Source organism: Rhodnius prolixus, unplaced genomic scaffold, assembly GCF_049639745.1.
Source record: "Rhodnius prolixus isolate KJV_2025 unplaced genomic scaffold, Rpr scaffold_11, whole genome shotgun sequence".
Taxonomy (NCBI): domain Eukaryota; kingdom Metazoa; phylum Arthropoda; class Insecta; order Hemiptera; family Reduviidae; genus Rhodnius; species Rhodnius prolixus.
Window position 1 is genome coordinate 677,708 of NW_027411625.1, and position 24,579 is coordinate 702,286.

The following is a 24,579-nucleotide window of genomic DNA, read 5'->3' on the forward strand; positions in this document are numbered from 1 at the left end:
ATACAAAAAACCCTAAATTTATCTTCTTATATCTCCTTTATTAATAGCGATAGAAAGCTGTTATTTTGCACAATTTTAGAGGTAAACGAGAACTAGAATTGTACATATTTTCGCAGAGATAAAACCAATAGGATAGGAGATACAGCAATTCGAATTATGAAGCTAATACAAAAAACCATAAATTTATCTTCTTATATCTCATTTATTAATAGCGATAGAAAGCTGTTATTTTGCACAATTTTAGAGGTAAACGAGAACTAGAATTGTACATATTTTCGCAGAGATAAAACCAATAGGATAGGAGATACAGCAATTCCAAATATGTAGCTAATACAAAAAACCATAAATTTATCTTCTTATATCTCATTTATTAATAGCGATAGAAAGCTGTTATTTTGCACAATTTTAGAGGTAAACGAGAACTAGAATTGTACATATTTTCGCAGAGATAAAACCAATAGGATAGGAGATACAGCAATTCCAAATATGTAGCTAATACAAAAAACCATAAATTTATCTTCTTATATCTCATTTATTAATAGCGATAGAAAGCTGCAATTTTGCACAATTTTAGAGGTAAACGAGGACTAGAATTGTACATATTTTCGCAGAGATAAAACCAATAGGATAGGAGATACAGCAATACGAAATATGAAGCTAATACAAAAAACCCTAAATTTATCTTCTTATATCTCATTTATTAATAGCGATAGAAAGCTGCAATTTTGCATAATTTTAGAGGTAAACGAGGACTAGAATTGTACATATTTTCGCAGAGATAAAACCAATAGGATAGGAGATACAGCAATTCGAAATATGAAGCCAATACAAAGAACCCTAAATTTATCTTCTTATATCTCATTTATTAATAGCGATAGAAAGCTGTTATTTTGCACAATTTTAGAGGTAAACGAGAACTAGAATTGTACATATTTTCGCAGAGATAAAACCAATAGGATAGGAGATACAGCAATTCGAAATATGTAGCTAATACAAAAAACCCTAAATTTATCTTCTTATATCTCATTTATTAATAGCGATAGAAAGCTGTTATTTTGCACAATTTTAGAGGTAAACGAGAACTAGAATTGTACATATTTTCGCAGAGATAAAACCAATAGGATAGGAGATACAGCAATTCGAAATATGTAGCTAATACAAAAAACCCTAAATTTATCTTCTTATATCTCATTTATTAATAGCGATAGAAAGCTGTTATTTTGCACAATTTTAGAGGTAAACGAGAACTAGAATTGTACATATTTTCGCAGAGATAAAACCAATAGGATAGGAGATACAGCAATTCGAATTATGAAGCTAATACAAAAAACCCTAAATTTATCTTCTTATATCTCATTTATTAATAGCGATAGAAAGCTGTTATTTTGCACAATTTTAGAGGTAAACGAGAACTAGAATTGTACATATTTTCGCAGAGATAAAACCAATAGGATAGGAGATACAGCAATTCGAAATATGTAGCTAATACAAAAAACCATAAATTTATCTTCTTATATCTCATTTATTAATAGCGATAGAAAGCTGTTATTTTGCACAATTTTAGAGGTAAACGAGAACTAGAATTGTACATATTTTCGCAGAGATAAAACCAATAGGATAGGAGATACAGCAATTCCAAATATGTAGCTAATACAAAAAACCCTAAATTTATCTTCTTATATCTCATTTATTAATAGCGATAGAAAGCTGTTATTTTGCACAATTTTAGAGGTAAACGAGAACTAGAATTGTACATATTTTCGCAGAGATAAAACCAATAGGATAGGAGATACAGCAATTCCAAATATGTAGCTAATACAAAAAACCCTAAATTTATCTTCTTATATCTCATTTATTAATAGCGATAGAAAGCTGTTATTTTGCACAATTTTAGAGGTAAACGAGAACTAGAATTGTACATATTTTCGCAGAGATAAAACCAATAGGATAGGAGATACAGCAATTCGAAATATGTAGCTAATACAAAAAACCCTAAATTTATCTTCTTATATCTCATTTATTAATAGCGATAGAAAGCTGTTATTTTGCACAATTTTAGAGGTAAACGAGAACTAGAATTGTACATATTTTCGCAGAGATAAAACCAATAGGATAGGAGATACAGCAATTCGAATTATGAAGCTAATACAAAAAACCCTAAATTTATCTTCTTATATCTCATTTATTAATAGCGATAGAAAGCTGTTATTTTGCACAATTTTAGAGGTAAACGAGAACTAGAATTGTACATATTTTCGCAGAGATAAAACCAATAGGATAGGAGATACAGCAATTCGAAATATGTAGCTAATACAAAAAACCATAAATTTATCTTCTTATATCTCATTTATTAATAGCGATAGAAAGCTGTTATTTTGCACAATTTTAGAGGTAAACGAGAACTAGAATTGTACATATTTTCGCAGAGATAAAACCAATAGGATAGGAGATACAGCAATTCGAAATATGTAGCTAATACAAAAAACCATAAATTTATCTTCTTATATCTCATTTATTAATAGCGATAGAAAGCTGTTATTTTGCACAATTTTAGAGGTAAACGAGAACTAGAATTGTACATATTTTCGCAGAGATAAAACCAATAGGATAGGAGATACAGCAATTCCAAATATGTAGCTAATACAAAAAACCATAAATTTATCTTCTTATATCTCATTTATTAATAGCGATAGAAAGCTGTTATTTTGCACAATTTTAGAGGTAAACGAGAACTAGAATTGTACATATTTTCGCAGAGATAAAACCAATAGGATAGGAGATACAGCAATTCCAAATATGTAGCTAATACAAAAAACCATAAATTTATCTTCTTATATCTCATTTATTAATAGCGATAGAAAGCTGCAATTTTGCACAATTTTAGAGGTAAACGAGAACTAGAATTGTACATATTTTCGCAGAGATAAAACCAATAGGATAGGAGATACAGCAATACGAAATATGAAGCTAATACAAAAAACCCTAAATTTATCTTCTTATATCTCTTTTATTAATAGCGATAGAAAGCTGCAATTTTGCATAATTTTAGAGGTAAACGAGGACTAGAATTGTACATATTTTCGCAGAGATAAAACCAATAGGATAGGAGATACAGCAATTCGAAATATGAAGCCAATACAAAGAACCCTAAATTTATCTTCTTATATCTCATTTATTAATAGCGATAGAAAGCTGTTATTTTGCACAATTTTAGAGGTAAACGAGAACTAGAATTGTACATATTTTCGCAGAGATAAAACCAATAGGATAGGAGATACAGCAATTCGAAGTATGAAGGAATTGCAAAACTTTCAAACTTTATCACCTTATATCTCCTTCAAAAATATACGCATATTTTTACAAAAGATAGGCATATTTTTAGGAAAGACTATTTTTTTAAAAAAAATTATTATTTAAGGCGCATCAACATCTAAGGTTATTGGCGCCCGGAACTTTTTTTCGGTGCCCTACCGGCCTCCGGAAAGTGTTCTGTTGTTACCGACAACACTGTCCCATCACCGAGCGGTAAGCCTGAAACTGCCTTTTTCAGAATAAACTATTTAATTATGTAAACTTATTGAAAGTATGTAAAGGTTTTTATGAGACAAAAGTTCCAAATACTTAAGGCGATAGATGATTCAAAAAGTTTGGCAACTCTTTTAGATTAAAAGTATTTACTGTATTTGGATTGAATAGTAAAAATGAAGGGTTAGGCAATTGGGTTAAAAATTTGGGCCTATGTCCAGAAGTAATGGGATTGTAGCCAGCTTGGGTTGTCTAGATACAAAACACGTCATTAGACAATAAAAGAAAATATTTTTGTATTTAGTAATTTTACAACAATTTTGGCCACGGCTAGTTCCGGTACTAGTTCTTCAAATATGGATTTTTTGGTAATGATGATAATTTTATAAAATGGAATGTACGCGCAGTGGCGAAGCTACATTTGAGCTGAAATAAATTTTTTTTTTAACAGAAAACAGGGCTTTTATTTATCTTTTATTACCAACTAAATTTCAGCTTAAATATGCTGCTTTAATAAACAAAATTGAACTTATACGCTGTACGACTAAATTAAACCCAAACAAAATATTAATATTATACCAAAAACTGGCATTTTGCAGCAGCCTCCTGCATTCGTACAGTTGTCCACTCTAGTTGTGATCACTTACAGTATTAAGACTCTGAAGACTAGCCTTTACGGCTAATCCCGGGAGTTGTCGGAAAATTAAGGCGCACTTTAATCGATCTGCAATTTTAAACTGAAAAACTTTATAATATTTAAATGTTCAGTTATTGTCCAGTATCCAGTCAGAAAATTCGTTCGTCACAATCTAAGATTCGATAAATTGTTTTTAATTTAGAGAGTCAGGCGCCACGGTAGCCGAGCGGTCAGAAATGCGGGGGCTCGCAGAGCTAATAAGTATTGTGGTTCGATTCCCGATCTAGATCTTGGATTTTATTTAATGTTTATTATGATAAATTAATATTGAAGTTACCTAAGTTGGAATTACTTTACTTAGATCTCAAACTTCTGAAAATGTGTTAAGCAATTCTAAAACCGTCGGCAAGTGCGAGATAACAATGCAAGTGTATTTGAATTCTTGACTCAATAGTGATTCATCTACCTCTGATGACCTTCAGTTCGTCTTACAATAGAATACGAGAGCACAAATTACACAGATAATAACAAATAAATAACTACTTATAATAATAATTCATTTCTAAATTATAATCAATTGTAGTCTCTGTAACCGAAAAATAGTCGTAGGAGGCAGGAGCTGCTACATAATATAAATTTGCACTTTGGACTGCAAGACCAGGTGCTGTTTACAGCCAAGATTCCAAAATAAAAATAAAAAAAATTCATTCTCTACCGTGCGTTCGGCCTGGCCAGTGCCTGCTTATGTTATCTATCGTCTGTGAGTTCTATCTTTTTATTATTATTTTGTATCTAGTATAAGTTTTCCTTTTGTATGATTATTTTCCTTAATTAAAGGTATTTTGTCGTTTGGTTCATTAAGCACAAGAGAGAATTTTATTTTACTCCCTATCGCCCAGGGCATTGTCTCCAGGACCCTCCCTCCTCTCACCAGTGAGCTATCCCGCCAGAGGCACCCTTAAGGGTATTTTTCTTTTGAGGCTGGTTAGGGATATCGTCTCTGATAGCTTCGGCTATCTGGCGCCCGCAAGGATACCGTCCCTTTCCCCTGACCGGTCACATCTCTTTAATTGAGTATTTGTAAAGATGTTTTATAATCAAATAATTAGTAAAGTATTTTAGCAATAATAGCCTTTCCGGTATGGAAGGAATTAGCTATGCGGTTAGCGTATTGGATTTCCATGCGGAGGTCTCGGGTTCGAATCCAGCTGCTGCCTTCTAGATTTTCTCTTCCTTGTAGCTTCTTACTGCTCACTGCTCGTTGATGGACAGTGTTGTCTGTAACGAGAGAACACTATCCGGAGCACTGAAAAAAGCTCAATAACCTTAGATGTTTGACGCGCCTTAAATCATTTTTATTTTTTTAAAGGCATTTTTGGTTGACCCGATCTTAGCGAGAACCTTATTGACGTTCTTTGTATGAATCTGGAATAAATTTCAAATATTATGTATTGATTTATACAGCTGGGAGTTGTACCAATGCACAAAAAGTAAAATAAAATTACATTAGATTAGATTAGACTAGGACGGCCCTTAAGGCCTACGCCACTGCGACCCCTTTGGATCTATTGTGGCTCCCCTCACTCTAAAGCTCACCCTCCAGACCTGTCCTTTTAATCAGACTCTTAATTCTGGGAAAGCGACTCCTGGGTAAAGCTTACAGGCCTTGGTTTTTTCGCTCCCCGAGAAGTAACATCCTTAGCCACACGAGCCCCTCACACTGACACAACACGTGCAGTGCCGTTTCCTCCTCCTCTTCCTGACAGAACCTACAAAGGCTATCATCTGCCAGGCCCATGCGATACATGTGTTTCCTGAGCCTGCAGTGGCCTGATTAATAGGCCTACAATCATCCTTATAGCCCCACACGGCCTTGACGGATTAATTCTGCAGAATAGCCTTTAATGAACTCCTTCGCCTGTCTCTGCCTAGTGGTGTTGAGCCACTATTCTTGAGACCTACTCTGCACCCAATAAGTTAATGGCCGCAGACTTAACACACCTCGAAACCCCAAAACAGGGCTCCAGGACAACGAAGTGTCCCGCAGAGCCTTTCCGGGCCAATAAATCTGCCACTTCGTTCCCCCCTTATGTCCTGAATGACCAGGTATCCAATCCAGAAAGACCTTATTTTAGTCACTAATTTCGTTCAGGACACCTAGACCAGTGATGGCGAACCTATGATCCGCAGGTCAGACAATGACCTGCGCAAGCTTTTTTACTGACCCACAATTGCTAGGCAACCATTTGTTTGTTTAAGCGGGTTGATTTAGATTTTCTAATTGTGTGGATAATTTATATTCTATCTGTATTTTTTTTTAATCAATGACACAAAAGCAATTTAGATGCTATCTATAACCTTTAGTTTGATCGTTTCAGTTCTAAAACGCGAATGACGACAAATGCTTTTGTAGTATTTGAAATAAAGCAAAAAGTGTTTACAAAATATCAAATAAAATGTATAATTTTACTCATATTTTGTTTGTTTGAAAAAATCGACAACCCAAAGCAAATAACCATATTTAGATTTTTCTTCAGATAAAACACACTTTTGTAAGGTTTTGTTCAGTTATGTTTGTAGAAAAGGGACTTCCACAGCACTTGTTTCGTCCCGTTTTACCCGTTAAGCCAACTGAATTTTAAAGATGTTTAGTTTTGAAAATATTCCGTTTAAAATTGTGCAAATGGGCATTAGTGACCCAAGAGCTAGTATTAAAAAATAAAAATGAACAAAATTTGACCCATGTCTCAAAAAGGTTCGCCATCCCTGACCCAGACAGTCCCAAACCAGGCTTTGAATTGACGTAGTAGGAACTGATAGCTCGTAGAGCAGCCTGACTATCCGAGAAAATTACGACCTTAGAATTAATAGTAACTATTTCTAAGATTTTTCTTTTTGGTATTACGTCACATAACACTCATTCTCACGCGCGTGCGATTGAGACCTGGTGAGAAAGAAATTTATAAAAACACCTTCACCGTACTCAAACATAAAATTCAAAATTGAAATTCTGTACCATTACAATAGGATGAGAGAAAATAAAAAATATTAGTTTAAAGAAGATTGGATTACGTATGTTACGGTATAGAGTAGTGTGAGTGTTCAAACCAGATTCAGATTTAGTTCGGATCAGAACGATCAAAACCACGGTGCAACAGTTCTGTGGAAGATTACTAGTTGCTATTTGCTGTAAGATTGCAACTAAACATTCAGAAACGGATCTCAGTCAGCGCTGTATTTAATTAAAACCGCTAACAAGCGCTCACAGTCAGTCTGTCATAAAAAAATGTTGGGTATGGCTAAACTATTTCAAAACCGTCGCTCATTTCAAGAGAAACCCCACCACTTCAAGTCTGACATCTCGTTACTCTGCTAATTTACAGTCCGACAGCTGCCTTAGAAATATGCCTTCAGTTCTACCCATTTCAAACAGATTTAAAATCTCGAATGAAAAAACAGAATTTTGTCTTAAGTCGTGGACGAAGGTGGATACGCTATGGTTAATCAGCACGAATTTGGATAATTTTTCTTGGATTTTTTAGTAGATTGGTTGTCAAAACTGTCCGTGGCTACAATAAGAGGTAATAATGAAAACAATAAATGGATTCGCCAAAAAGCAAAACTACAGAGTGGTTATGAGGAATATCGGCCATCTATCTGACTTCAAGGTGATGCTCTTTATTTCAAAGGAAATTTGGGAAATTTTTATAGGAAAAACAAGAAAAAGTAAGTAGGGGAGATGGGGCACTTTTGAACAGGGGGCACCTTTGAACAGAGGGCACCTTTGAACAGTTTTTAATTTCTCGCTAAATATTTAAAACATTTATGGTTGTTAATTTTCTCCATATTTTGCGGTAGACCTGTTGTATAATTGACAGAGTTTCCGTTCGTTTTCATTGTTTGGTAAAGTCCAGAATTGAGGAATGTTATATTTAGTAAGGTGGAAGTAAAATGTTTGTTGCAGCTTTGGAAGTGTGTTGTGGAAGATTGTAGTGGACAAGGTGTAAGTATTGTTAGTCCATATTAACATTTGGAATTCGTATTTTTAAATCTAGTATTTACAAAAGTCTATTTGCTTGCAAAAAAAGTGTTGGATATTATATTTTCTATTATGGAAGGAGGGGGAATATTTTGTTCAAACTTCCTAAATCCATCACTTCGGGTACAACATCCCGAACTAGATTTCAGTGATTTAAAAGAGAAAGTAATGTAGTAGTCGAGAGAAATAGCTGATAGAAGGTAGATTCAGAGTAAAGTAATATCATTTCTTTCTATTTTATATTGTGTTCAAAGCTACCCCACCAGTGGGGGCAGATATTAACATTTGACACAAAAATTTTCAAATTAAAAAAATATAGATATGTATGTAAAGTACCAACTGTTTATTGATATAGATCTGTTAAGAAGACTTGAAAGTTGTAGAAAACAAAATAAAAAGGTTCAATAATACGATTCTGGTGCACTCTGTAACTGAAATTGTAAATTCTGTACTTTGGACTTTTTTTTAAAATTACACTTTTTTGTTCAATCATTCTTTGGAATCCAGAATCTTTTCAGATCATTGCCGGCCTTTAGGGAATGTTTTGTCGTTACAGGCAAAAAAAAAATCCATCACCTGGGCTGCCAAAAGCAGTTAGAAAAAGAAAAGCTAGAATTAGCCAGTTGTTAGAATCCAGACCTCCACATTATCGTATAGACCAGGGGAAAGGCAACTTATTTTAAGTAGAGAACCACTTCTCCTTAAATAATTTTAATAAATCTTACCAAGAGCCGCAAGGATGATAGTGTAAACAACTCTGTAGATCATTTGTATTCACAAATTATTATTTTATGATATTCAATAACATTTAAATGTTTTATATATTTATTTTTATATATTACGAAGTAAATAAACAAATAAATAATTAATAAACGAATGAACAGGCGGCAGTTTTGCCATATATAATTACGTACCTTATTTTAATATTGAATAATTCTATTCAATTTCAAACCTATCACATTTAAAATTATTAATGAAAAATATCTTTAATAAGTGAAATTTTCATTTCTTTCAATAAAATTAAAATATGCAATACATATACGATATTTTAGATAGGCTGCCGATCCCTGGTCTAGTGCATTACCACAAATCTTACTCTAAATGCCGGAAAGTGCTTTTTTGAAGAACAGTGTTCAGTGATTCGATTTCTACTTTCAGAAAGTGACCATATCCGTCAGAAATATTTTCTCGGTTGAGCAAAAAATACGACAGTACAAGGGTTGGCTGAAAAGTAATGCACACATGCTAGGAGAGGGGGAAAGAAAAGTGTTATCAAGTTCGGACAGAAAGTATATTAAAGTGCAATTCTTAAGCTTCACAATTATGTATTACTTTTCAATGGAGTCACCATTAACGCTAGTACATTTCTCCCAACATGAAACTAGTTTTTTCATTTCGGCACTGAAGAATTCTTTTGACTTTTCTTGAATCCAGGAATTGACAGCCTTCACCTCATCGTCTGAGGAGTAGTGATTACCCTTGAGGTCTCTCTTGAGTAGAGGGAACAAATAAAAATCGCATGGACCAAGATCTGGGGAATAAGGAGGGTGTGGAATTGGTTCAAACTTCAGTTTTCCCAGAGCCTCTGCAGTTTCGCCGCGCGAGGTGTGAGGACGAGCGTTGTCATGTTGCAAGATTATTGGTGCCAAGCTGTCTCTAACACGACAATCTCGACGTCGGAGTTTTCTTAGAGTCTGTACGTACCGAGAAGAATTTACCGTTGCCCCTGGATCCAGGAAAATTGGTCACATAAACTTGGTGAGCATCCCAAAACACAGTCAGAAGATTTTTTTTTTTTTTGCGGACGGTTGTGTGTTTTAAACTTTTTCGGCCGAGGTGAAGACGCATGTCGATATTCAGTGCTCTGCCTTTTCTCTTCTGGGTCGTAATGATGGACGCTATTTATCTCGCAGTGACATAGCACCAGTACACTTGTCCATACTTCGGCGTCTAAAAATACACTGGCTGAACGCAGCGAGTTCAAACAGCGCATACGTAACAAGGGGAAATGTAACTTCCAAATGCCACCTCGCGCGCTTTTTTAAGCTCTTCGTTCGCGCTCGGCAAGCATGTGTGCATTACTTTTCAGCCAACCCTCGTAGTTGCATGAACCGGGCCATGTTTTTACGTGTGTTTTAGTAAAAGTTTAAAAGCGGCGAGCAGAAGTCCGGTTGCAGTATCGACTACTGCGTTGCATTCTCGTGTAGATTCACTTATCCAAGAAAAGATCGATGACTTACACAGTTTGAACTTAGTTTGATTGAAAACTAAGTCCAGCTTGAGCTGACGAGGAAATGTCTGCGATAGCAGCGTAAAGGACGTGCTTCTTCTTCAAGACAACGCTCGATTCCTCGTAATGGCACTGATGCAGAAAGCTAATGAGGCAAATTTCCTCACCTTACCCATTTTATAGCACTGAACCTCTGATTTGTGTATCTGTTTAGTGCGGTGAAAGAGGCTTTGAGTGATAACAAGTTCAATGGCCACAGAGATAAAGAAAAATATACAAAACTGTCTTCAAAATCAAAGCTGTCCAATTATTGAAAAATTATTGCAGAAAATTAGCTGCCATTTATTTGTTACCCCTGGCTACAGTTGGATATCAAAATTTTACTTTGACCACACTCGCCAATAATTACGGTCTAAGCAACTGGAAACATATTTAAGTATTAAAACTGTCCGGTAGGACAGTTGTATAAGGGTTGATCGTCAAAAAGTGCACGAAAAAGCGTAACGTTAAAAAACACCCAACTTTGACAATTTTTTTCTCTTTATCTATAAAAGATAAAGTTCCCAAATTTTCTTTAAAATATAGGGCAAACCCTCCTTTATAACTGTAATTTTTTTGCAACCACCCAGACCTAATAGATTTCGAGAAAAAAGTTGCCGAAAATGAGCAAAAACGGCATTTTCAGAAATTGTTGTTGTTCTTCTTCTTCTTGTTGTTACCTTTTTTGTAAACAACGTAGCGCCTAAACGCGTGAACCGATTTTCATGAATGAGGTGTCATTCGATTCGGAATTTTATGTAGATGTACCTTTTGGGGGTCTCGACGCTGTACACCGAATGGGAGAGGAGTTAGCCCCCTTTATGTAAGGCCCCCTTCAAAATTATTATTACTAATTACTCTGTAAATCTTAGCCCGATTTTGATAAAATTTGGTAGGATGATGGGGGTTAGGGCTCCCCTATGTAACATTAAAGCGACGATCTGCTCTTACACTAGTTAAGGGGAAGTATAGCAATCGTTTCAAATTATCGACACGTGAACTGATTTTCATGAATGAAGTTTCATTCGAATCGAAATTTTGTACAGATTTGCACTTTAAAAGTCTCGTCGCTATGCCTCATATGGAGGGGAGTTTGCCCCACCCAAGTAAGGCCGTTTCTAAAACTATTATTACCAATATTTCTACAAAGCTTAGTCCGATTTTGATAAAATTTAGCTCAAATAAGTGGTTAAAGCTCCTCTACGTGGCTGTGAAGTGCCATCATGCTCTTACACCTACTAAGAGGAAGTACTGCAATCGTTAAAATTATCAATGGGTGAACCTATTTACATTAATGAATTGTCGTTCGATTCAAAATCTTTGCCTCTTTGCCTTTTAGGGAGAAGTACTGTAATCGCCCGTTTATTTTTCTTACTCCTCTTAAAAGGAAGGTCTGAAATCGCAGTTTAAATTTGCTTTTTACGTACAAATACCTTCCTATTTTATATAAAAAGGCTTTCTCAAAAAAATTGTTATTGAGGATGGTTTGGGGACCGCAACTATAATCATTCTTTAAAAAGATCTCTCCAGTGGTAGTTACGGTTCCTACTTAACAACTTATCAGGTTATAATGATAGAATTGCTTATTCCAAATTTAAAAAAAACAGTAAAGCAGATATGTAACTTAGCAAAATAGACAAAAATGAAAATCTATCCAAAAGGTACAAAAATCTCCTTAACAAAAACTTACAGTTTAAAAAGTTAAGTATAAGGGTTGATTAAACGCCAAAAGGTACACAAATCAGCAAGTACCCAACATTTCATTCAAGCTTAGTTGATATAATTTAAGTAATTTTGCTGCATTAACTTTTCCTTCACATTTTTTAGAATTTATTAGATGTCACAGACCCTTATGCTGGCCATTTTCATCTACAAAATATTTGTTCAAGTAGCACTGTAGATTGACTTTAATATCTATTAATCTATAATAATCAAACTATTAATTACAGGTTAAAAAGAAAACATTATAAAAAATAAAAAAAATTACGAGGCTACAAAATTTAAAAACTTTTTTAAAAAAAATGCTTACACCAACATACATCAATGATTTCGATTATTTTATTTTTAATAAAAATCGTCTGTTTAAGTTCATTCTTCGATTAAAGTAATTGTTATTTTATGTAGTAGTCAAACGTTTATAATAATAGGTAATAATTATCTGGCTTTATCGCAAATAATATAGTTTTCTTCAATCACACTCCCAATGTAGCTGTTCTTCTCACAATGTTATATATATGTTATGTAATATAAAATAAATAAGTATTGCATACTTTTAGGACAGCTAATTATTCCAGTATTTTACTATAAGTAAAATTAAATTACAATTGAGAAATGAATAATTGTTGTTGAATAATCTACTTGTTATTAACTGTGTGTTATTTGTGCTCACGAATATTTCGGTAAGACGAATTCAAGTCTGAAATATTGTTTTAAATCCTCCGTGATTCAAATTTAAACAGTAGCCGACTCTAACTTTGTCTTTTTCTACTTTAACATGCATGTATAAGATGTGACAACTTCAGAATAAAGGGCATATTAAAGATAAATCAGAAGAATAATTTGGAATTAAAACTGTCCGGTAGGACAGTTGTATAAGGGTTGACCATCAAAAACTGCACGAAAAAGCGTAACGTTGAAAAACACCCAACTTTGACAATTTTTTTCTCTTTTTCTACAAAAGATAAAATTCCCAAATTTTCTTTAAAATATGGGGCAAACCCTCCTTTATAGCTGTAATTTTTTTGCAACAACCCACATCTAATAGGTATCGAGAAAAAAGTTGCCAAAAATGAGCAAAAACGGCATTTTCAGAAAATGTTCTTGTTCTTGTTCTTCTTGTTGTTCTTGTTCTTCTTGTTACCTTTTTTGTAAACAACGTAGCGCCTAAACGCGTGAACCAATTTTCATGAATGAGGTGTCATTCGATTCGGAATTTTATGTAGATGTGCCTTTTGGGGGTCTCGACGCTGTACATCAAATGGGCGCGGAGTTAGCCCCCTTTATGTAAGGCCCCCTCCAAAATTATTATTACTAATTACTCTGTAAATCTCGGCCCGATTTTGATAAAATTTGGTAGGATGATAGGGTTAGGGCTCCCCTACGTAATATTTTGTACAGATTTGCACTTTGAAAGTCTCGATGCTGTGCCTTATAAGGAGAGGAGTTTGCCTCACCCAAATAAGGCCCTTTCTAAAACTATTACCAATATTTCTATAACCCTTAGTCCGATTTTGATAAAATTTAGCACGAAGAAGCGGTAAAAGCTCCTCTACGTGGCTGTGAAGTGCCATCATGCTCTTACTCCTACCAAGAGGAAGTACTGCAATCGTTAAAATAATCAATGAGTGAACCGATTTACATCAATGAATTGCCGTTCGATTCAAAATCTTTGTCTGTATTCGCAGTTTATTTTTCTTACTCCTCTTAAAAGGAAGTACTGAAATCGCAGTTTAATTTTTCTATTTACGTACAAATACCTTCCTATTTTATTCAAAACGCTTTTTCAAAAAAATTGTTATTGAGGATGGTTTGTGGACCGCAACTATAATCATTCTTTAAAAAGATCTCTTCAGTGGTAGTTACGGTTCCGACTTAACACCTTATCAGGTTATAATGATAGTATTGCTTATTCCAAATTTTAAAAAAATCTGTAAAGCAGATATGTAACTATACAAAATGGACAAAAAGGAAAATCTATCCAAAAAGTACAAAAATCTCCTTAACAAAAACTTACAGTTTAAAATGTTAAGTATAAGGGTTGATTAAACGCCAAAAGGTACACAAATCAGAAGTACCCAACATTTCATTAGTACTTCATTGATATTATTTAAGTAATTTTACTGCATTAATTTTCATTAACATTTTTTAGAATTATTAGATGTCACAGACCCTTATGCTGGCCACTTCATTTATAATATTTTTTTGTTATAATTGTTATAAAATGTATATTATATCTTCGTTATTAAATAGGTACTTTATTTTAACTCTATTCCAAATTATTCTTATGATTTCTCTTTAATGTGCCCTTTATTCTGACACATATTCATGCTTGTTAAAGTAGAAAAAGACAAAGTTAGAGTCGGCTACTGTTTAAAAAATTTGAATCACGGAGGATCTAAAACAATATTTCAGTCTTGAATTCGTCTCACCGAAATATTCGTGAGCACAGATAACACACAGTTACTAACAAGTAGATTATTCAACAATAATTATTCATTTCTCAATTTTAATTTAATTTAGTACCCTTAATTTTACTTATAGTAAAATGCTGGAATAATTAGCTGTCCTAAAAAGTATGCAAATTTTATTAAAATGCATATATATAGATAAAAAGATATTACAGTCAATCAATTTAAGTTAAATGGTGTGCTACTTGAACAAATATATTGTAGATGAAAATGGCCAGCATAAGGGTCTGTGACATCTAATAATTCTAAAAAATGTTAATGAAAATTAATGCAGTAAAATTACTTAAATAATATCAATGAAGTACTAATGAAATGTTGGGTACTTCTGATTTGTGTACCTTTTGGCGTTTAATCAAACCTTATACTTAACTTTTTAAACTGTAAGTTTTTGTTAAGGAGATTTAAACATGTAATTAAATTTTAATTTTATTCGTTGAAAGCTTAAAACTGGTCTCAAAAGGAAGAATTTCCCGTCTCTACCGAAAGTGGTTTCATTTTCAAAATACTTTATTTAGTCAGAAATGTTTTTAAAATATACTGCCTCTTAAAAAGTAAGACGAATGACATTTCTCTTAAAATACGACGATCAAAAGTGGGCAGTGTTGTATACGAGTATATCCAGAGAACACGGTCCAGTGCACTGAAAAAAAAGCACCGAGCATTTAATAGCTTTAGATGTTGGACGATTCTCAAAATACAAAATAATAATCTTGCCTCAATATAAGAATATCATTTCTGTGTAAGCCCTGTAAAAACATAAATCATATTTTAGACTTCAAACACCAAATTATTTGGTATCAGCCACCATTTTCGAAACGCATATCTCTAAAAGATTTTGTTAAATCAAAATGTTCTTGATTATATTAACTTGATAAGGCGCCACGGTAGCCGAGCGGGTTAGAGGCGAGACCTGTAAAGCTAATATGTATTGTGGTGTACTGGGTTCGATTCCCCCGGTCTTAGGGCCTTGGATTTTATTTAATGGTTAATAAAAAAAATTTACAGTAAAGTATGTTTGCTAGTTGCCTCCGTCCAGCCTGATAAAATAGGCAATGACTTTACTTTACTTTTTATATCAACTTGATATGATGTTACAGATAATAAAAAAAAAATGGATATTTAAAATATTAAGGATTCAAATTGGCGAGGAATCGGTCCAAATAAAATCAACAACTCGTCTTTTTGCCAACGTTTTGACAAATATATCGCCTTCTTCAGGACCTGGATATTACAAATAAAACAATTTAGAGAATTGAAACGCAGTGATACAAAAATAAATAAATATTGTCAAATACAATAAATTTTTTATAATTATTGAAACTTTATTTTTGTATCACTGCGTTTCAATTCTCTAAATTGTTTTATTTGTAATATCCCAGGTCCTGAAGAAGGCGATATATTTGTCGAGACGTTGGCAAAAAGACGAGTTGTTGATTTTATTTGGACCGATTCCTCGCTAATTTGAATCCTTAATATAATATTTTAGGTCACTAAAACGCAATTTATATTGATATTTAAAATGCCAGGCTGCTTCCATTAAATCACAGCCAAGCTAATATTTTTTTAAAAAAATTTTAATCTGTCTTCACTTTGTCACAACAAAATTAAAATAAAATATACAGTGACTCCCATTAATATTGGGACACCTTTTACAAAATGATTTAAAAGGAAAATGAAAACAACATACAAAAGTTTGGAATTTTTTTTTTTTTAAATTACATTAGCAACATCTGTAGAAATTATATATAAGTATAAATCGATGAAATTCCAAACTGTTAGGTAGCACTTTTTGAAAAAGTGTAAAATAAGACTCTCAAAAATATTGGGACACCAGAAGTGCTAGAGTTTAAACGTTCAATATTAAAATCTCCTACTATTTAATAATTGGTTGGTAATAATTTAATAATTGCTTTTTGACTTACAATAGCCCTCAAACGAGCAGGCATAGGTGAAACAAGTTTTTGGTTAATTCAGGTGGTGTTTTTTTCCCATTCTTCCAGGAAACATCGTTTTAATTCATTTTTGTTAAATATTATTCGTTTTTCTTAAAGCACTGGCTAAATATTGCCATAAATGTTCAATGGGATTAAGATCTGGTGACTGCGGAGAGGTTTGGAATACTTTTGGGCAATTGTATAACAGTCACTGACGTATCACCCAAGCCGTAGGTTTGGGGTCGTTATCTTGGTAGAATTTAGAAGACCCTAAAATACCAAATGTTTGGGCACTTTTTTCAAATTATATTTTAATATATTACTATAAACCATTTTGTGTATCATTCCATCAATAAATACTAATTCTCCAAATCCTGATGCGGACATCCAGCCCCAAACCAGAACTGACCCACCTCCACCCGGTGGTGCAGCTTTAAAACCCTTTAAAGTTGGCTGTAAATTCTTCTTTTCGAGTTCAGCATTCGCTTTCCTCCAGACCATAACCCTTCCATCTGACTGGAAAACATTAAATTTTGATTCATCGCTAGAGTATATCATTCCAAAAGTCACTATTTACATTGGAATATTTTTCGGCAAATTTCAATCTCTTAACACTATTTATCTTACTGACAAAAAGATTCTTCCAGGCTACTCTACCATGATAGTCGAGTTTTCTTAGCACTCTCCGAACTGTTTCTGCTCCTTTTTTGCTCTCTGAACATGTCAAAAATTTCACATAGAAGTTTTGGAGCACTAAGTCGGTGATCTTTTTTAATTCTTTTAATATATAACGCTGCTCTCTCTCAGAGAGCAGTTGAGGACGGCCTTTTTGTGGGGTTGAAACAATTCTTTTTTCTTTTTGGTAACGCTGAATGATGTTCCACACAGTAGATGTTTTAGGTCCGATCAGTTTTTCTGTCTCTCTAACACTTTTTATTGTCTTTGGGCAAAGAAATTACAATTTTTCTTTGTTCAATCGTTGTATTTGTATTTTTGCGCGACATGTTACACCTGGCTTGATTTATATAAACTAATTTAATTATTAATTTCATATTGAATATATGTATGCTTAAGGTATATATTTACAAATTGTATAAATATTCGGGCAAAACCTTGGACAAACTATAAATTATAATAGTGTCCCAATATTTATGAGAGGTAGAATTTGCTCTTATTATTATATATATTTTTTTTAATCTACCAAAACATTTTTATGTACTTATTTAAATAGTTTTTATTTAATTAATAGTTATTATAAAATGAAATGAATTTATAAAAATTTGAATAAATGGGTGCCACTTTGAATTTTCGTCAATTTTTAACTTCTGTATGTACTGTCCCAATATTAATGGGAGTCACTGTATGTAGTACGCCATTGTTGTGTGTGTCAATTATTGACTCATCAACACCTAAAGTAATTGCCGGATCATGTTAGAATTATTATTTTACTCTAATATTACCGATTATGAATAATCAAGACAGCTTTTCCTTTTGCTATTGTGTACAGTAAAATATTTTATACGTGCCAAGAGAGGTTAAACAATAATAAGAAAAATGAATCTTACAGCATGGACCGTGCTTTACTTTAATTGATTTTTGCTATTTATTATCCCTTGACATAATTAATTTATTTTAAGTGAAACGTAATGAGGCAGATAGTGTTAACATAAGTAAGTTAATGTAACTGTAAAAAACAAAAGTTGTTAATTTAGGTTTCAATTTCTTGCTCTCCATTCATCAGATCATTATGAAATCTTAAACACGTTTAACAATTGTAATACAAAGTCATGCGAGTATCTAAACCAGATTCGCTACAAATAATTTATATTAAAGAAATGAATATAATTAAAGAAAGGAGTATAGCGAGTGGTATAGATATTTCCTATTGTTACGTAGAACGCAAGACGGTGCCAAGCTGATATAGCAAACTTTGCCAAATTAGCCATTGTGAAAATAATATATGTATATACAAACAACAGACATATTATTTTCAGTATTTAATTTTAAAAATGGATATCTTTGAATTATATGTAGCTTAGAAACAGGCAGATAACTGGAACGTTCCTACGCCTACACATTGAGGCCCAGAATATACTTGCACCATTTTTACTGCAATGATTACATCATTAGATGGGACATTTTATTTTCATAGTCATTAATTTGTGCTACAAAGTTTAGTTGTAAATAAATTTTGCTAAACGTTTAACAACACTTATTTTAAAGTGTTTATTTGGTTGTATAAAATGTAAATGACAAAGTAATAATAATAACTATTATTATTATTATTGATTTTAAGTTAAAGCGCGTCAACAAGGAATGTGGTTCTCTCGTTACAGACAACAGTATCCAGTGATGGACAGTGTTTTCTGTAATAACCTTCTAGGACAGCGTTTCCCAACCTGTGGTACGCGAGTTGCTGGTTGGTGGTACACGAAAAGTGATCAATAATGGCGGGCATAAAAAATTAAAGCATAAAAATATCATAGAAACGTTTTTTTCCAATAATTTATAAAAATTATTTTAATTAATAATATTATACAGTTAAGTTATTAATATGTACAGTAATAAGGTTAGTCTGTCTCAAGATATACGAGAAAATATAACAGCAAATTTATCAAGGATTAAAATTGTCTTTCGTGAAGTATTTTCCAAAAACCCGAAAACCCAAATGATTAATTTGATTTCAAACCCCCTTCTATAAAGAAAATTTAGGAAAAGCTACATCATCATCGATAAAAGATAAAGAAAATTTAATAGAATTATCAGTCATCTCTGTGCGCCCCACTGACCTAAAAGTATATATGAAACTTTTAATAAGAACTAAATGGCAAGGGCAGTGGGACCGCACAAACGAAAAATTAAGGGAAATAAAACCACGTGTTTTGAATGCTACAGTAGAGAACTACCCGCGGCACGAATCTGTGATCTTGACAAGGCTAAGGATTGGACATACACGTGTGACACATGGGTACCTCCTCATTGCCGAAAGAAGGCCGAGGTGCCCACGATGCCGAGAAAGGCTGACAGTGTCGCACGTGTTGGAAGGGTGTCAGGCACTGCGTAGCCAAAGAGAAAGAGCAGGCCTGCCACATGACAAGCGCGCTATTCTTGATGAGGGTTCTCCTTACATAAGGAGGCTATTTACATATTTAAAGGATATTAATTTATATTGTAAAATCTAGGTTAAGAGTTAGCTTAGTTTATGGTTTAGTTCTTTTAAAGGGGAAAGGAATATCGAGTACTTTCCCCTTGTGTGAAATGTGGTGTGAATGTATTTATTAGCGTGAATGTATTTATTAGCGTGAATGTATTTATTGGCGCGAATGTATTTATTGGTGTGAATGTATTTATTAGCGTGAATGTATTTATTGGCGCGAATGTATTTATTGGCGCGAATGTATTTATCGGCAAGAAAGTTGTATGAATGTTTAGGATAGATCACAGTACGGGGTTGAAAGAAATTTTATAAAAGTATTTCAACCCCCCTAGGTTAATTTTTAGACTAAGTTTATTTTAGAATGTGCAGGAAAATTTGTTAAAAGTACTGCACATTATCATAGTTCTAAGAAAAATAGCCTCCTTATGGTAGATTAGGTTTAGTACTTAGTTATATTCGGTAATGATAACACTTTTGGTCTTGCTTTGATATCTTTAGTTGATGTAGATAGGGGAAGGCACGGATGTATTCCACTCTCCCCCTCGTCAACTGGATCGATGAGATAAGAGGGGATGAGTGGGATACATACTCCAACATACCTGGGCTCCACCCTACCTTGCTGGGCAAGGTGCAGTATGTGGAAGCCCGAAGGAATCGCGTGCCGACCCAGCTCGAGTGGTTAAAAGAAGAGAGAATGTTAAAATGATGAGGGGCGCTAATAACCTCAGCAGTCGATGCGCCCAAAAAAAAAAAAAAAATAGAATTATCATGTGACAGAGCTTAAATGATAACTATGTAAAAATCTGCTTAAAGAGACTGTAATGAGTAAGCTCTATCCAAGCAACATTAAATTTAATTGGTACTTACAGGTAGTTGAATGCTTAAAAGAAATTAATTTAGAAGATTTGGGCTCATTGGAATGCTTATATCACAAACCTAGTATATCTACAATTTTAGACAGGTACAGGGAACATTTGCAATTAACTGATTTAAATAAAATAAATAATATTGTGTTTAATAAATTTTGGAATTCTCAAAATTTATTACAAAATGTTGGTCAACAATATTTATATAAATTTATTACTTTTCAAGAAAATATAATAGGATAATTATTTTTAAAAAGTTTTAAAACTAAGTTCTTACACTTTACTAAGTTTATAAAGTGAACATGAACTCTTTTGTAACAGATACATTGTATCTCTATACAAATAAAGATAATAATAATACTATAACATACTCGGAATAACAAATTTCACGAAATACCATCATTTTTACGATGTGGTACAATTAAACATTATGTACTAGGGTGCCAAACTTTTGAAATTGAATTCGAAGGGTCCTCTGTAACGGCCAGTAGATAAAATCGTGTTGGAATCCAGTATACCGTAACCTCTAAATTAATTCTATTGTTTTTCCCTTATTTATTACGCGTAAATAATATTTCTATACTTTATTGTAATAAAAAAAAAACTTCATGCATAATAAAATCCTACCTTATTTGGAGATTTGTTCATTGCTTTACACTAAACCAAAAAAACCAAAATTCTTGCAATATTAGTAAGTAACACGCGTTAAAAATTAAAAAACTTAACGAATCATTAGTTTTAGATAGATTTCACTTTTTGAAATTGATTAATTATTGCAGAGAACGTTAATGGACAAAGGAAAGCTGCCGGTAACTGAACTGAACAGTTGACACAGTTAAATCGGATGAAAATATGATAATGCTGTGTGGCCAACAAGAAACAATTGAATCATCTAATAAACAACTAAGACGCCTGGAACCTTGCGACCAGTAAACACGCTTGTTTATATTGATGAGTAGCGTCTAATTACCTAAACATTTACATTATAAAGTTAGATATTTGTTTAATTTACAGTAAGAATAACTTAATTTAGATTAACAATAATTAATTCTGGTTAATTAAAACTATCCTATAAGATTGATATTTAAAAACTGCGCAAAAAAAAGGCGTTATGTTTAAAAAACATCAAAAATTTTACCATTTTTCCCTGTAAAAATTAAAATTCCCTAATTTTAAAATAAATGGCAGATACTTGTTAATAAGTATATATATATTCTGTTTTACAAAAACGTGAATTTAGTATATTTTCGGAAAAGCAAAAAATGGGCAAAAGTTTTTAATAAACAACGTTGCGTTTAAACGCGAGAATCGATTTTCATTGATAAGGTGTCATTCGATTTGTGAATTTTATTGTAGATAGGAGTAATATATCGATCGTGTGTTATCTTACAGCCGAAACGAGTATATGCAAGAGGAGTTAGTCCCGTATATGTTACGAATTTAACTCTCCATCGGGTGCAATATGTTTGTAACACCATGGGGCGCAACTAATCTGTGAGATTAATGACCCAATAGCTGTTAATTTCATCAAAAATGTTTTGAAAACGTATGAAAACTTTTAGTTTCAAGTTTTTCTTTAAAAAAAAACTAGTAAAGTGGAACAGAACATTAATGTGAATAGAAAAATCAGTCATCCCTAATTTTGAGGTGCACATTTATGAATGAATGTGTGAGATGGTTTATTAGCATTATACAAGAAATTTTTTTACGCATTGATGCCCGCCTATGTTCTCAGAAGAGCGAAAGAATGACCATAAACCATCTCCTTACGTTTCTGTCGAGGTTGTCACCAACTATACCAGGCAAACGCCATTTATGGCTCCCTCGTCTAACACTAAAAGTAGGTTTTTTCATCCGACAATTTGGTTACTTTATCCTGTACATGCGCACTCAAATTCATCCGCATCTTGATCTTTTAACAATTAAAAAAAAGCTTCTTTAGTGTCCGAATCCCCTTCTCTTTCTTCTATTCAATATTCAACAAAAGACACTCGTTGCAAAAATAGTCAATAAGCAAGAAAACTGTCTTTCAAATGATAATATGTACTTTGTAACAGTGTTTTGATAAGAAAAGTTGAAAAATTTCAACACCCAAAGAATAAGACCATCGGGGGCATCTAATCTGACAGATTACGCGGACACTAAGTAACACCACATAACTAAGAGTAAAATACCGACAGGCCATTTGGTTAGAAGAAGGTAAAAGAGTAAGCTACTGAGGACCATGGCTCATTCTAAGAAATACCTGAGTTGCTATCAACAAGAAAATGCCCTCTTCATCTCACAGATTAAATGCGCCCGATGGAGGTTTAATATTGCAATGTTTTATTTTCCTTACAAAAAGTAAAGTAATTGCCTATTTTTTCAGGCAGGCTTAACGTCAAACTACTAATTTGGTGTCTTGGACGGAGGCGACTAGCAAACATACTCGTACTTTACTGTTCATTATTTTTAGTGACTGATTCATAGTTTCAATAGGATGAAAAAATAATTGCCATTTCAGTCGTGATACATTTATTCTGCCAAGCTTTCGACCTAGGGACTAGGTCATCTTCAGGGCTAGTTTACAAAGTAATATTTTACATTACAGGGTTGATGTGTCTTCTGTTAGTTCATGAACAGACATAGGCGTTACGTTGTTTACAAAAAATGTAACAAGAAGAACAAGAACAAGAACAAGAACAAGAAGAACAAGAACAAGAACTTATCCTGAATTGCGTTCACGTGGTCAAAGGGTGACGTTCGCTTGGGTCCCGGGCCTCATTGGTGTGTCCGGTAATGAACGAGCGGACGAGGCGGCCAAACGCGCCGCCTCTACATCTACTGAGGAAGTTATCCCTGTGCGTCCCACTGACCTAAAAGTGTATATGAAACTTATAATGAGAAGTAAATGGCAAGGGCAGTGGGACCACACAAACGAAAAACGGAAAGAAATAAAACCACGTGTTCTGAATGCTACAGTCGAGAACTACCCGCGGCACGAATCTGTGATTTTGACAAGGCTAAGGATTGGACATACACGTGTGACACATGGGTACCTCCTAATCGCCGAAAGAAGGCCGAGGTGCCCCCGATGCCGAGAAAGGCTGACAGTGTCGCACGTACTGGAAGGGTATCAGGCACTGCGTAGCCAAAGAGAAAGAGCAGGCCTGCCACATGACAAGCGCGCGATTCTTGAAGAGGGTTCTCCTTACATAAGGAGGCTATTTACATATTTAAAACATATTAATTTATATTGTAAAATCTAGGTTAAGAATTAGGTTAGTTTATAGTTTAGTTCTTTTAGAGGGGAAAGGAATATCGAGTACTTTCCCCTTGGGTGAAATGTGGTGCGATTGTATTTATTAGCGTGAATGTATTTATTAGCGTGAATGTATTTATTAGCGTGAATGTATTTTTTAGCGTGAATGTATTTAATGGTGTGAATGTATTTATTGGCGTGAATGTATTTATTGGCGTGAATGTATTTATTGGCGTGAATGTATTTATTTGAGTACAAGTATTTATTAGCAAGTAAGTTGTATGAATGTTTAGGATACATCACAGTACGGGGTTGAAAGAAATTTTATAAAAGTAATTCAACCCCCCTAGGTTAAGTTTTAAATTAAGTTTATTTTAGAATGTGCAGGAAAATTTGTTAAAAGTACTGCACATTATCATAGATCTAAGGAAATAGCCTCCTTATGGTAGATTAGGTTTAGTAATTAGTTATATTTGTTAATAAATTTTGTTTTGCATACTTTTGGTCTTGCTTTAATATCTTTAGTTTGTGTAAATAAGGGAAGGCACAAATATATCCCACTCTCCCCCTCGTCGACTGGATCGATGAGATAAGAGGGGATGAGTGGGATATATACACCAACATACCTGGGCTCCACCCTACCTTGCTCCGCAAGGTGCAGTATGTAGAAGCCCAAAGCAAACTCATGCCGACCCAGCTCGAGTGGATAAAAAAAGAGAAAAGC

At 33.6% G+C, this 24,579-nt stretch overlaps 2 protein-coding genes across 12 annotated transcripts in view; one reads left to right on the plus strand and one right to left on the minus strand.

The window, feature by feature from the left end:
- The window catches only part of LOC141459325 (uncharacterized), a 799,141-nt gene that overhangs the window by 340,487 nt on the left and 434,075 nt on the right, over positions 1-24,579 (minus strand). The window contains exon 1 of one of the 10 annotated variants that reach the window (XM_074138282.1): positions 21,242-21,699. The exons of the other annotated variants lie outside the window; for them this stretch is intronic. Coding sequence (XP_073994383.1) covers positions 21,242-21,262 — 21 coding nt within the window. The 5' untranslated portion in view covers positions 21,263-21,699. Of the gene's footprint in view, positions 1-21,241; positions 21,700-24,579 lie in introns of those variants that run through there. 10 annotated transcript variants of the gene reach the window in all.
- Positions 4,435-24,579, plus strand: part of LOC141459329 (uncharacterized) — an 87,324-nt gene continuing 67,179 nt past the window's right edge. Inside the window, exon 1 of one of the 2 annotated variants that reach the window (XM_074138289.1) lies at positions 4,435-4,922. The gene's annotated coding sequence lies outside the window, so the exon portion shown is untranslated. The remainder of the gene's footprint in view (positions 4,923-24,579) is intronic. The other variant, XM_074138290.1, reaches the window with a different exon arrangement.